The sequence below is a fragment of the Ostrinia furnacalis genome, unplaced genomic scaffold (genome assembly GCF_004193835.3).
Source record: "Ostrinia furnacalis isolate ACB-3 unplaced genomic scaffold, ASM419383v2 OfSCF7556, whole genome shotgun sequence".
NCBI classification, from domain to species: Eukaryota; Metazoa; Arthropoda; class Insecta; order Lepidoptera; family Crambidae; genus Ostrinia; species Ostrinia furnacalis.
Window position 1 is genome coordinate 268,060 of NW_021137795.1, and position 14,376 is coordinate 282,435.

Consider the following 14,376-nt stretch of genomic DNA (forward strand, 5'->3'; position numbering starts at 1 on the left):
ACTGACCTAATAGAAAGTAGGTACACACATTACGGTACAATTTTCATGGTTAGAAGCATTATCAGCCACTTTCACTACAAGCTGAGCTCTATAGCCTATACCTCTAATATGTAGATAAACTGTATTTTACTTCTCCGCTTAGATACTTACAATCCAATACTTTAATTAATCGTAAGCAACTAGACATTACAATACTCAAATTGCAACGCCATTTACTACACAATCATGACTCCCAAGGGTCACGTATCAGATGACCTATTTATCTCGAGTAATATGTATTAATATTATGAGAATATGCAAATAAATAGTATTTCCCCAAAGTTAAGTGGAGGAATATGTTATAAAATATTTTAATGGCTGCCGCTTTGCCCGCGTAACCTTCTGGTGTAGGTCCAAATTTTCACGTCTACCTCAGAGTCAAAAAAATCTCTTAAACTACTAGTATTTTTATTTGGGTGGGCTTTGTAAGTACTTAGCCTTCTGATTGGGCGATTGTGGTTCTCTTAATAATCCAACCAATCAAGATCACCTTCAAAAGAAAGCATCCTTTCCATTCCAATAACAAGCTATCCATAATCCATTCTGCTGCACGCTTCCAGCAATGATGCTAAATGTTGGATAATTAATTGAGCCCGTTAATCTTCAATGAGCATGACATGTGCTGCATGCTATGGAGTTTCATATGCCTTCATGCAGCCTCTGCATAGTGTAGGTATATCTCTGATACAGGCACAAAATAGGAATAGGTGCTTGTTTTAGGGACAAAGTCAGAAATAGAAAACACTTTATTAATACAGTTATCATTACTTTTCGGTTATCCGGTTTTCATCGGAAATCTTTTGATGCTTGATTTGTTATTTAATTACAAAAATTCGAAAACCTTTTGAACGAAAGCAGTATAATTATGTCCCTTAACCACAAGAGTAGGATACGTCATTAGGTCTTTCTCATATTAATAATGAGATAACCACTTAGAGATAAGTCCGTTATTATTAATTACCTAATTGATAGATTCAGTTTAATCTTCAGTTCTCTGGTCAAACTGCAACGATGCAGACCGTTGTAAGAATCTTTCTTTTTGCCTGTTTTTGTATAGCAGTAATAGGTAAGTTATTTCATTTTAAATTGCCCATAAATGATAAAGGTGGCCGTGTTCTCTTCTTTCTTTTAATATGCAATCAATGTATCTTCAACACTAACTCCTCAATGAAAATTTGATATGACTGCTCAATTGTAAGGTTGAGCGGCCATAACCGGTATTTTTGTATAGACCAGTGTTTTTCAACCTTTTTCATGACACGACCCCTCAAGTATGAAAAAATATTTTGCGACCCCCCGACCGTTCTTTTTTTCATGCATTTTATAATGTTACGAAGATGTTGTGGGGACCGAATACTTCAATCCATACCTACTACATTTTTTTTTGCATAGGGTAAACCAGAGAGTGATTGCCCACTGGTAGTGATTGCCCGCTTTAAGAATAATAATGTCAGGTGCTGACTTTGAATCACTCTAGTTAGATTTGAATTTACTAAGTAGATGGCTCCGAGATCAATGTACAGTAGATTTCAAAATTTACAATAGGAAACACTAAAAAAAAACAGTTATGGCAGATTTTGTCAAGACGGGTGAAAATGTTACTCAAACAGGTTAAGACTTTAACAATTTTATTAAGGAATTACTTGCTTAGAGGTAAATTTTTTTTTGTAAGTTATTTAATATTCAACTAATGGTGTATAGTCATGATGAAATTATAAGTGTTTTCTCCATTATCAATGAAAATATCTGATAAAATTTGATTTCTAACGGTCATTTTAACGGTGGGTAATCACTGTACGTAAATCTGCATATTTTTAGTTATTGCCCACCATCATTTCAGTTATTGCCATATGTTAATGTATAGTTATTGCCCAGGGCAATTATTATTAGAGTGTTGCCACCATGCAGTAGCAGTGTTTAAATTGCTCATTGCTAGACTTGTTTTGCAATTTACAGGCATAAGTATTGAAATGGCATTTAATGTTTCATTTCCAGTATGCCAAAGACACCAAAAGTTCAATATAGCAAAGAAAATTTCCAAAAAGCGATCGAAGCTGTACAAATGTATTCAACAATTTATTTACAAGATAAATTGAGGAAAAATATGGTTTGGCTTGAAAAAATTGATAAAAATTCAAACGCAAATACAAAAAATGAAAATCCTACGTTAAATCTACTAGTGAAAATGTTAATTGTAAGGAATTAGTTACAACTTTAGGGAAGAATAACCAACAGCTAATTGAACATTCTGAGCAAACACTTGAACTGTGATATCAAAGAAGATAAAAAAATAAATACATATAAAATTTTCATTTTTGTGTCATCTTTATTTTGAAGTAAATGATTCTGTCTCTACTGATTCTGACTCATCAACATCAGCTCAAGAAATACTTGATAATATAGTTAATAAAGCAAAAGGTAATTTATTTTGAAATTTTGAAGACTGTACTACTAGAATTTAAGTTTAATGTTTTGTTTTGTTTATTTAAAGCCTATTTTGTCCTTTTAAAATTGATTATTTTGTTTTAAGATAATGGGCAATTACTGTGCTTTGATGTGGGCAATTAGTGTAAGTAGTGGGCAATGACTGTACTTTTTGGAGGATTTTAAATTTATTTCAATATTTTCTAAGTTATGTAAGTTTTAACTAAAAACTGTTAATATTCTGTTTAACAGTTTATTGGGTTATAAGAAAAAAGTTATAAATGGTCGACAATTAAAATACTTTCTTTAATTTTGCATGTCAAAGTGTTTGAAATCTTTAAGTGGGCAATAGCTATACGGTTTACACCTATTTCGATTTCGGATAAAAATCTATTTTATAACTTTATTGTTTTTTTTACTGAGGTAGTTTTTACGACCTCTCGCGACCACCCTGCAAAGGCTTCGTCCCAGGGGGTCGCGACCCACAGGTTGAAAAACACTGGTATAGACGGACTTGATGGTGCAACCCAGCCTAAGTTATAAGTTACAAAACACGTATACCACAATGTTTATATTTTTAATGTTTTTTTTTTCTAAATCTATACTTCTATACTAATATTATAAATGCGAAAGTAACTCTGTCTGTCTGTCTGTCTTGCGAAAGCAAGACAGACAGACAGACAGAAAGTGAAAACGCCTAAACCACTGAACCGATTTTGATGAAATTGAGTCCCGGGAAAGGACATGGGTGAATATCAACAAACTCGTTTTTTGCCTAATTCCGGTGGCGATTTTTAATTTCCACTTTCCAAAACTTTTTTGTGGCAGAAATAATAGTAAATAACTTGTATTATTCAATGATATGGTAGAGATCAAAATATTATTAATACTTCTCGAGATATGTCAATTTGAAATTATCAAGAGCCACCGAAATTGTATTTGAGCCACCGAAATTAAGAACCAATCCACCGAAATTTATTTATACAGCGGACTTCGGAATGTTACGGATGATTGTCTCAAATTACTTATTTATTTGTAATCAATTAAGTATTATTATCCAGTAAAGATGTTTATAATTAAAAACAATATTCAGGCCTGTGTTGTGACCCTAAAAAAGCATCAAATCTTCCCACGTGAGTCGTAATAGCCGACTAAGGAATCAAAATACTGGAGGGTGGGCTGCAGCATCTTTCCGGGTATTATACTACCATACTGGAACTACCAACCAGCCTGCTAAGCATGGTGATAACGGCAAAATCCCTCCATAGAGAACAAATCCAAAACTTTCTGGCTCTAGCCGCCAACAGCCCCGTTATTCTAGAGTCATCACAAAGACATCATACATGACCCTCAAACCCAGAAACCAACTCTAGTCCCGGGAGGGCGACCAACTGCCCCAGGTTGGTGTTAGGTTTATCTTCCATAAGTAAAAATATTGGTCCAGGCTAGCCAAGTTTTCATGATGGTATCATACCTATCCTATACTCAGAATTACGCAACTAATTATTCGCTAAAGACCATGCGAACTGGAGATTAAGTATGAAGATATTTCTAGATCTATACCAGCTACTGAACTAACACATTACATATTTGTGACAGGGTAATTTAACGGAAAACTATGCAAACCTAGCGACAATGAGCTAGATGAAAGTAGTACAATTANGCTCCGCCGCGTAAAAAACGTGTTTGGGATATTCACCCACATAGGATAGTTTTTATCCCGGTTTTTGAAACAGGGACGCGCGCGATAAAGTCTTTCTGTGACAGACAAAATTCCACGCGGGCGAAGCCGCGGGCGGAAAGCTAGTACAAGATAAAGCTAACTTAGTAAACAACACTTTGTCAATGTTTCACCTTTATTTTTCAGTTGGCAGTAGCCGTCAGTTCAGATGTGACTATAAATACATACCAGAAGCTGGAGGATGGTTGAAGTTCAACGAGATGCCCTCCAATTTTAACGAGGCTCGACTCAGGTGTCATATGGAAGGTACGAACGTCAGGACACTGTCGACAAAATTTTTTTCAAGAAATTTTCGCTGATTTTCATATCTATGGATCTCCAAGTATCATCATCAGGTCATTTAGTATCCATTGGGAGAACTATCTTCTCTAATTTACCAGAGACAAATGGAGGATTCATTCTACACTCCCCATGCTGACCAGATGAGTTACATAATAGACCAACTAAGGACCAACCCTTAGTCGTCTTTTACAACATCTACGAGAAGAAACGTCGTCTTCCATCGTCCAAAGTCGTACTCACACTTTCTTTGGCCATATTACACGTGCAGACGTCGCTTCTGTTGAACGACTTGTCGTGCAGGGGAAGGTTGAGGGCACAAGAGCGCGCGGCAGGTTGCCCATGCGCTGGACTGACAGGTTAAAACCGCACTCAATGGTCCACTCCACGAGTGCACAAGAAAGGCTGCAGTGCGGGAGGAATGGCGACGGATGTGAGGCTTGCCACCTGACTTGGTGTGACGACCACGACCACTCTGGCAAGAGTGTAGCGACGAAGAAGAAGACGAGAAGAAAAATAGTGTTTTTTAATTGAAACTATTAATATGTTATCCTTTTTATTTTAGGAGCTGTTCTAGCGTCCCCATTAACACCAGCTTTAAGAGACGCAATGGCGAATTTGGCCAAAAACAATGGCAACACCTGTGGCATATTCACGGGTATCCACGCTGTCTTCTCGAGGGGAGATTTTGCTTCTATTGAAGGTAAACAAGATTTTCATCAGGTCATTTATTAATTGAGAATCCAGCTTGTGCGTGCTCACCTTCTACTCATTTAATAGGAAAGTAATGCTAATACTAGATAAGAAGACGGGCACGCTCAATCCAAAAATTCAATTTAGAAATTGGGCCTCAGCCACCTTTCATATTTAAATTAATCATTTTATCAATATTGAATTTGAATTTGAATTGTGAAAAACAAAGAACAGGATAAACGAACTTTTTCATTTATAATTATTTTATTTGCTTTGTTTTATTTGTTTTCATTTTATTATAATAAATGTATTGTAAATTATATGAAGCTCCTGTAGGTGTAGCCCATGCATTTCGTTCATAAATCGCAAATATATTCGTAAATTATGAATCAAGTGATTACTAAACACAAAATCCGTTAATCACCATTACTGATTACTTTCCAACAATGCCCATTAAAACTTCGTAATTATGAATACATAAATATTGCAAAAATACAATTAATTTTGTGGTTGGATGTAACAGACAAAGATAATAAGTATTAATGATTTTTACCGCTTAATGTAATACGAGTTGTGGCACAACGCTTATCCAATTGTAGTTCCTTAAAACACTTGCATAATCAACCGTTATGTAAAATTATTTGTTGCTAATAAGTATGCAAAACTGCTGGAAATTAAAAATCCTGAACTTACCACCACCTGCACAAGAAAAGAATTGGTTGCAACTATGGCAAAAGTGTTTCGAGTCACATAGTTTTGATAAAGCCGTAGACACAAAAAGAAGAATGAAAAATTTTACCTAAATTTTCCATCCACAGGTGTCCCTCTCTCCAAAATCCCTCACTCCTGGGCTAAAGATGAACCAGACAACTTCAAGGATGAGGAAAACTGCATCATCCAACTGCCAGAAGGAGTATTAGCAGATGTAAGATGCAAAGACACGTTCCCATACATGTGCTATAAGAAGAAAGCCACACTGGTCATGACTGCCTGTGGTACTATTGATCCTGGTAAGTTTTTCTTGAAAAAACAATTATTTCTTGGACTATTGAAAAAAAAACTTTTTGATCTGCTACTAAATAAATCCGATCTTTTTTCTCAATAAATGACGAAAAAGGTTTTCTAGTATATGCCATTCTTAACTTTGAACGGAACCAAGAAACCCAGTGTATTTCATTAATAAAACAAGATTAACAACTTTTGAATTTCCCACACTTACATACTCATTATGTAGGCATCTACGATTATTTAAAGAGAGAAGATTTTTTAAAGACATCTAATATCATAAAAGATGTACCAGAACTTTAAGCCCTTGAACATTTACTTCACTGTCTGTCTATGTTAAACTTAATACCAAAACACTAAATTTTTAACACTAAAATGTATCTAAAATAGTAAGACACGGGTCTTAACGCGACGTTTATTAATGAGTTACATCATGTACTCACGGCTTGACGTTTCGGCTGCGATGCTGTGACCACGGCTGCATCGCGTTAAGACCCATGTCTATTATTTTAGTAAAAATGGAACGCGAAAGTTTAAAATCTAAAATGTATCAATTTCTCTTCACACAGAATACAATCTTGACTCCCGTACCAACAAGTGCTACAAGTTCCATCGAGTACCACGCACATGGTCCCGAGCCTATATGACGTGTATGGCGGAAGGTGGCCATCTCGCCATCATCAACTCCGATACTGAGGCCACCGTCATCAGGGAACTCTTCGCGAAGAACCCAGGAGGTGTCATGCTCGGAAGCTTCTGGAAGGATGTAGCATTCATGGGTTTCCATGACTGGACTGAGCACGGGGACTGGAGGACTATTCAAGGTAAGTAAAAAATAAGTAAGGTGTACCTAGACCACTGTTGTTTTAACAGTTGTAATTAAGGTGTAAATGTTTTCTTATTAGTTACTTAAACCTTTGTTTTGTTACCTGTCATCTGCTTTGCAATGAAGGAAAGACGAACCTTAACTTCGAACTTCTATGTTTTTTTGATTAATTTTGTTGCGGGTTCAATGGCAGTGTAGTGTAACTTTCCCCTGGGACGAAGTTGACCTTCAATGGTTGAGTTTTTATTGACGATCAAGCAGTAGATCCTGGCTGCAGTAGAATTGCAGCGGTGGGAGCGAGAAGTGGGAATAGTCGCATTAACGCATGGTTGATTTCATATTTCAAACCTCTTAGTGAGCACACTCCTTCTTCATCATCCCACTTCAAATCTTCAAAACTCCTATCGTATAGTCAGACTATTCCCTTTTGTTGAAAAATAGCTCTTATTGCTACTCCATAAGATGCCTCGGTATTCAGCTTGATGTGATCTGTGCCTATATTACATCTTCAAAGACAGTTAACCTGTAATTACAAACAGTTCGGTAATTGGTAAACGTCACGACCGCATATGAATTTGGCACAAAGGCTTCTTAGTTCCAAATTAGAGGCGAATTTGACACGTCAATTGTAATTGAATTGATTTGGAAATAAGATAATCTTATGATAATGCCTGTTCAGGAGATAATTTAAAATCCATTGAACCTGATGTTTGTTGTACTTGGAACATTATTAGACTAAGTGACTATCTTATTTATGGAAGATTTCTTATTCTAGGCCTTTTTAAAGCACGTGAACTTGTCTTAAATAATATAAGGCTAGGGAAATTAGGACGATATTAAATCGACTGGTGTTGAGATTTTGTCAAATTCGTACCATATTGACAACATTTCTGGCAAGCGTGGGGGTGAAGCCGAAATCCTTATACTCTGGTAAATTGAAGGGGATCGCCTTCCGAAATAGGTATTGAATGACCTGATGACTGACTGACGCAATCCTTAACTTCCAGGTCAAACCCTGAAGGAAGCAGGCTACGACAAGTTCTCCCCTGGAGAGCCCAACAACGCGACCACCGGTGAATTTTGCGGTGCAGTGTACCGATCCGCCATGTTTGACGACCTCTGGTGCGAGAACCAATACGCCTTCATCTGCGAGAAGAGTCCAGACAGTTTGATGTGTGATGATGAGCATTGATTTGAAAGTTATTATTAATAAAACCTTTTTAAGCACTAGCTTTTGTTTCTACCTAAGACCCCAGTATTGTCAGGGCAAAACAAACGAGTCCAAACTCGATAGGGTTGCATCGTTTTGTTACTTGAAATCCATCATCCGACCCAGCTCTATGGCATTAATATTATTGGAAAAACCTGTTTTTCAAAATTAAATTAGACACAAACACTAAAATATTTGTGGATAGTTTTCGTGGAACAAACAGCATTGTTTTGTCATAATTTAGTTTAGTTTAGTTTTTAGTTTTCAATTAAAGTTAAAAACGATACATCGAATTCAATTTATTCAAAAATAGACGGATTTTGTAAACCGTGCCCAATCTTTAATCTTTGTTCGTAGACGCGATTAAAAAAATATTTTTTGCAGCTCCCAGCCAAGTGATTTTCGTCATAATGATACATTGTTATTAGATGTTATTTAAAAAACAGCAGACGATGTACGAACGACAGCATAAATATCCGAAGTCGATCTTAAATCTTCGAACTCTTCCTACGTTTTTCTGATTAAATTCGTTGCGGGTCCAAATAAACAATCGTCCTTAGAAGAATATCGTTTTCTCCTCTAACAATATCATCATGCGGAAATAATATAGAAATCAAAACTATTAGAAAGGCATCATATACAACTGTATCTATACAGGGTGTGAAAACGGCACTATACATCTTGAAACTATCTATCCCGCTTATCCAACAGAGTTAAAAAAATGTTAACAGAAATAATATGGCCGTCGATTCAGCGTGGAGCGTTTGGTCAATCGCAAAACATCCGTTTAGTGGCCAAATCCTGGATTTGCATCTTAGTAAATAGAAAAAGCATATAATAACATCAGCTCGTACAGCTGATGGTCGATGGGACAGAAAAGTTCTCAAGTGGCGACCCTGGGCCGGGCGGGAGACGTAGCGTGATCTGCCCAAGTGCCCAGGCCTCCCACTAGGTGAACTGACGATATGGTGAAAGTTGCGAGAAGTACCTGGATGCAGGCAGCGCAGGACCGTGGGTTGTGGAAATCCTAAACTCAAAGTATTTTTTTTATTTGCATAGACTATTCGTCAAATATATAAAGTAGTAAATAAAAAGTTTTGTCCACGTATGGTTCTAAAAACTTAAAATATAAGGTATTCGATAGGCTTTTTACACCCTGTATATCTTGACGAGCTGGTCATCACGTTTTTGCTATATCATTTGGAATATAAGGTATAGCCGCTTCACTGGACCATATAATGGGGGCCATAATTTTACCTAAACCATAATACAACTCCCATCAATCGGTTAAAAAAGCGTGACGGGGCTTAAAAATGATGTACGGTGTTTTGTTGTTTCAATGTTTTACAGTAACAAGCCTTGACAAAGTTATTATGTCTCTATTTTTTATCTGTAGCTATAGGTTTAGCGCTCAACTCAGTCAGTGCCTGAGGTATGGAAGCGGCACGATTTTCCTAAAATACAAAAAAAAACTTAAAAATCTAAACCGTGATATTTTTACCTGGTCAAAATTTTATATTAGAGAGATTATAGTGAGGTTTATCGATGTTACAAGGTTTTAGGACACCCTGTATATTATGACGTGACCTAGCATAGAAAATTAAATCTGCCCCCCTAGACAAAACGCACTTTTTGATCGAATCGAAAATCGAATCCGTCAAAACTCCATACAAAAAAGGGTCTTTTCGACCACTTATCGACTGGTTTGCGATTATAATTTGCACTTTGTCTAGACCCACTGAAGCACATTAGAAGTCTCGCTGACGTTCCTAAAACACCAATTTGATCTCAAATCTTGAAGGACATAAAGTCACAATGCGTCAAAGACATTTTTAACTAGCGTTAGAAGGACAAAAGAACAAATACAGATTATGAGGTTAGTCAATTTTATGTAGTTACCAACAAGAATAGCAAAGGCAATAAAAATATATCTATAGTAATATTATAAATGCGAAAGTAACTCTGTCTGTCTGTCTGTCTCGCTTTCACGCTTAAAACACTAAACCGATTTTGATGAAATTTGGCATAGAGATAGTTTGAGTCCCGGGAAAGGACATAGGATAGTTTTTATCCCGGTTTTTGAAACAGGGACGCGCGCGATAAAGTTTTTCTGTGACAGACAAAATTCCACGCAGGCGAAGCCGCGGGCGGAAAGCTAGTACCCAATAAACTAAATACATAGTTCAATGTCTAACAACAAATGAATAGCCTTGTTGCAAACAAATTTGACTGAAGCTTTATTAAAATTTATTCTTTCTCTCCATAATTATTCTGGGATTCTAGGATACGAGATTTTGATCTAACACACAAAATCTGTCATTAAAAAAAGGACACGTTTTTTATATTAATATGTTGATCTATTACTTTCGTCGAAATAAAGCAGAATATGAAATATTTATGCCAAATTATCATGCGGGTCACATTTGTAATATCGCTATGAATGGGCAAACAAACGTTTAATAAAATAAATCATAAACAACGGATTCTGCTTTCATTTTACGATCTGCTTAAATTGCACAGAATAGATTTACTAAGGCTGGGTTGCACCATCTTACTTTGACTGTAACAAACGTCAAAAATCTGTCAAACTCCATACAAAAGTCACTGGTTATCGTTATATTTACGGTCAAAGCTTGGTGGTGTAACTCAGCCTAAGTATTATTATCCAATTTACACGGGACGGGATGCATGGCATCTTTGTAAAAAAGTACCTACAATTTGAAAAATCACTTTAAATGTAACAATTACCTACTGGAATAAACCTGCTTGAAATTCAATCCGGCGACTTGGACTGTGGACCAAGCTAAAAGTTGATCTAGTCACAGGAAGACTTTTTATTCGACATTTTATTGTTGTATGTGATTCATTTATTAAATTGTAAGAGGGCGCCGCGTTGGGACGCCCAATTTATAAGGGGGCACCACGTTGGGACGCCAGACTTGTAGAGGGGAACCTAACCTACAGAGAGAAATGACCAAAACCAATTGTATAGGGCTTTATCTCGTGTTTATTGCTAATCAACCTATGACTAAATTACACAATCAAAGCAGACAACCTCTCAAGTCACGGAATAGTAGTCGGTACAAACAAATTATCACAGTAAAGTTAGGATCGGCATATACATATGAACAAAGCAATACTAATTGCATTGACTAATTAAATATTCAAAGCGAAACATGAGGATCGGTATATGCATTTGAGCCGGATCCAATGGTAAACCATACAATTGTATTTACTTGATAAACTTTATTACAAAAGCGTGAGTAATTCAATTAGAACACAAAACAAGGATCGGTTTATGCATATGATCTAAACTTAATTGAAAACTAAACAATTACGTCTAATTAATAAAGTTCATAACAAAAGCATGTGCAAAGCATAAAACTAGGATCGGCGTATGCATTAGGGCCATATTTAGTACAATAGCATTTACTTAATAAATTTATAGCAAGAAGCGTGAATAATTATCTAAGTCATAAAACCAGGATTGGATTTAGCATTTGAGCTAAGCATGAATGTAAACAATGAGCAAATTCTAATTAGCGTAATTAACTTAGCTACTACAAGACAACAGTTACTATTTCTATTAACTATCTAGTAGGCACGGGAAGCGTGCATGGGACGATACAACGCGATGTCCAGTCAGTTCCGTGTTACGGAAGCAGACCTTACCATCGCGGTGTGTGCGAGTTCAATCCGGCGGGCGCATCGTGTTCCGTGGTACGGAAGCGCGGAGCGTCGCGGACGAACTGACTTCTAGGCCGGCTCGCACGCCTTTTATAGCCAGCCGGTGAGCGCGTGTGACGTACGCGGCGGCGTGCGGGGTCTCGGGGCAGGGTAAACCGGCTGCGCGCGCGCGTAGACCTCGCTGTGACGTAGTGGCAGGCTCGGCGCTTGTCGCTCGAAGTAAATAAAAGGGCGCGCCGTGTTACAGACTCCCCCTCTGGCTCCGAAGTCGTCCCGACGAGGAAGCCAGGACTGGTGTGGATGACGGCGTTCCATCACACGATGTGGCTCGGGAAGTCATCTTCTTCAGCCGACCACGCTCACGCATGGCACGGCGGAGGTGGCTCGGGAGGTCATCTTCTTCAGCCGACCACGCTCACGCATGGCACGGCGGAGGTGGCTCGGGAGGTCATCTTCTTCAGCCGACCACGCTCACGCATGGCACGGCGGAGGTGGCTCGGGAGGTCATCTTCTTCAGCCGACCACGCTCACGCATGGCACGGCGGAGGTGGCTCGGGAGGTCATCTTCTTCAGCCGACCACGCTCACGCATGGCACGGCGGAGGTGGCTCGGGAGGTCATCTTCTTCAGCCGACCACGCTCACGCATGGCACGGCGGAGGTGGCTCGGGAGGTCATCTTCTTCAGCCGACCACGCTCACGCATGGCACGGCGGAGGTGGCTCGGGAGGTCATCTTCTTCAGCCGACCACGCTCACGCATGGCACGGCGGAGGTGGCTCGGGAGGTCATCTTCTTCAGCCGACCACGCTCACGCATGGCACGGCGGAGGTGGCTCGGGAGGTCATCTTCTTCAGCCGACCACGCTCACGCATGGCTCGGCGGAGGTGGCTCGGGAGGTCATCTTCTTCAGCCGACCACGCTCACGCATGGCTCGGCGGATGTGGCTCGGGACACCACCATAGGCTGTCTGGCCACGCTCACGCATGGCACTGCGGAGGTGGCTCGGGAAGTCATCTTCTTCTGCTGACCACGCTCACGCATGGCTGCGCGGAGGTGGCTTGGGAAGTCATCTTCTTCAGCCGACCACGCTCACGCATGGCAAGGCGGAGGTGGCTCGGGAGGCACCACCGTAGGCTGGCTGGACTGGGCACAGGCGCCGTCTCAGCGCTCTGGAGCAGGTGGGGCGCTGTCTCAGCGCTCTGGAACAGGCGGAGCGCTGACGAGTGGTACAGGCCCAGGCGCTGGTCAGGAACATTGGTGTCTGCAATTTCAAAGAGCTAGTCCATGACTTCGAAACATCATATAGGGCCTTGGTGCTGAGCCCTGAGTACAGTTGCCACGAAAACCCTCAGGCGTTCTCAAACTTCTCCCGTAAGGAATAATTTCCTCCCTCCCCCTGTATCCAAACAGGGCTGATGTGACCGAAGAGCTTCTTCCCTCCCCCTGTATCCAAACAGGGCTGATGACATGGCTACATGTATCAGAGTTTGAGTTTTTCGGTGCTGTTAACCTTCATCCCTAATACTGGTACCATTGTAAGCCCGCTTGCAACTTCCGAACTCATCATGGAAGGTTGAGGTGACTTTGGAAATCCAGGTGTGGTTACCATAGGGGAAACAATTCGCGGAAGGGCAAATTCCTCCTTCAGCTTTTCGCTGCTATTAACCTTCATCCCTGACGGCACCACTATAAGCCCGCTTGCAACTTCCGAACTCATGGAAGGTTGAGGTGACTTGAAATTCAAGTGTGGTTGCCATAGAGGAAAACATTTCGCAGAAGGGCAAATTCCTCCTTCATCTTTTCAAATTATATCTTGGATGGACTCCTCCTGTTACTCGTGGACAATAGAAGGGTCTTCCAAATCTTTGGCGGCCTGTGGTAGTACCTACCACGCATGACGAATCTGCCAAAGTAGGTACTCGTGTTACGAGTCTAGCCTATCTTAATTAGCCTAACCCTATCTCGACTAATACCTAACTCGTGAGACTAAGAGAGCAGGTTGTCTGTGCGGTTTTGGTCTTAAATGATAAGTTTAGGTTCGTGCCTCGATGGGACCCAGTTTATTAGAGGGCCCCACACGTTGGGACGCCAGTTTGTAGAGGGCGCNGTGGTAGTGGCGGGAAAGCGCGTACGCTCCAATACACTCACACACACATAGGCACGGTCATTGCGTTGCGTGGCGCGCTGTACATTGCGGGCTGCGGAATATTGTATTTTTTTTAATCATAAAAATAAAAAAATATTTCCCACCAATAATATTTTGTAATATTACTTGGTTGGGTGTACAGAAGGCGTAGTTTCAGTCTTCGTGATAGGTTTTTTTACACCCTGTATACCCGTTGCGGCGAGCGGGGTCTCGGGGCAGGGCAGTAAACCGGCTGCGCGCGCGCGTAGACCTTGCTGTGACGTAGTGGCAGGCTCGGCGCTGGTCGCTCGAAGTAAACAAAGGGGCGCGTCGTGTTACAGACTCCCC

General features: G+C 39.9%; 2 protein-coding genes across 4 annotated transcripts; both read left to right on the top strand.

Moving 5' to 3' along the window:
• Positions 1-998: 998 nt before the first annotated feature.
• On the top strand, positions 999-8,223 carry LOC114365161 (macrophage mannose receptor 1). Its single transcript, XM_028321657.1, has 6 exons — positions 999-1,105; positions 4,331-4,450; positions 5,049-5,186; positions 5,995-6,186; positions 6,751-7,005; positions 8,015-8,223. The coding sequence occupies exons 1-6, from the start codon at positions 1,051-1,053 to the stop codon at positions 8,197-8,199; spliced, it is 945 nt and encodes a 314-aa protein (XP_028177458.1). The 5' UTR covers positions 999-1,050; the 3' UTR covers positions 8,200-8,223.
• Positions 8,224-11,162: 2,939 nt separating this feature from the next.
• LOC114365146 (uncharacterized) lies at positions 11,163-13,997 on the top strand. 3 transcript variants are annotated; one of them, XM_028321637.1, is made up of 2 exons: positions 11,163-12,787; positions 12,901-13,997. In XM_028321637.1, the coding sequence occupies exons 1-2, from the start codon at positions 12,205-12,207 to the stop codon at positions 13,182-13,184; spliced, it is 867 nt and encodes a 288-aa protein (XP_028177438.1). In that variant the 5' UTR covers positions 11,163-12,204; the 3' UTR covers positions 13,185-13,997. The 3 variants fall into 3 exon arrangements, with proteins under 3 accessions (XP_028177438.1, XP_028177437.1, XP_028177439.1); XM_028321636.1 differs by having other exon boundaries at positions 11,163-12,762; positions 12,819-13,997; XM_028321638.1 differs by having other exon boundaries at positions 11,165-12,787; positions 13,013-13,997.
• The last annotated feature ends 379 nt before the right edge of the window (positions 13,998-14,376 follow it).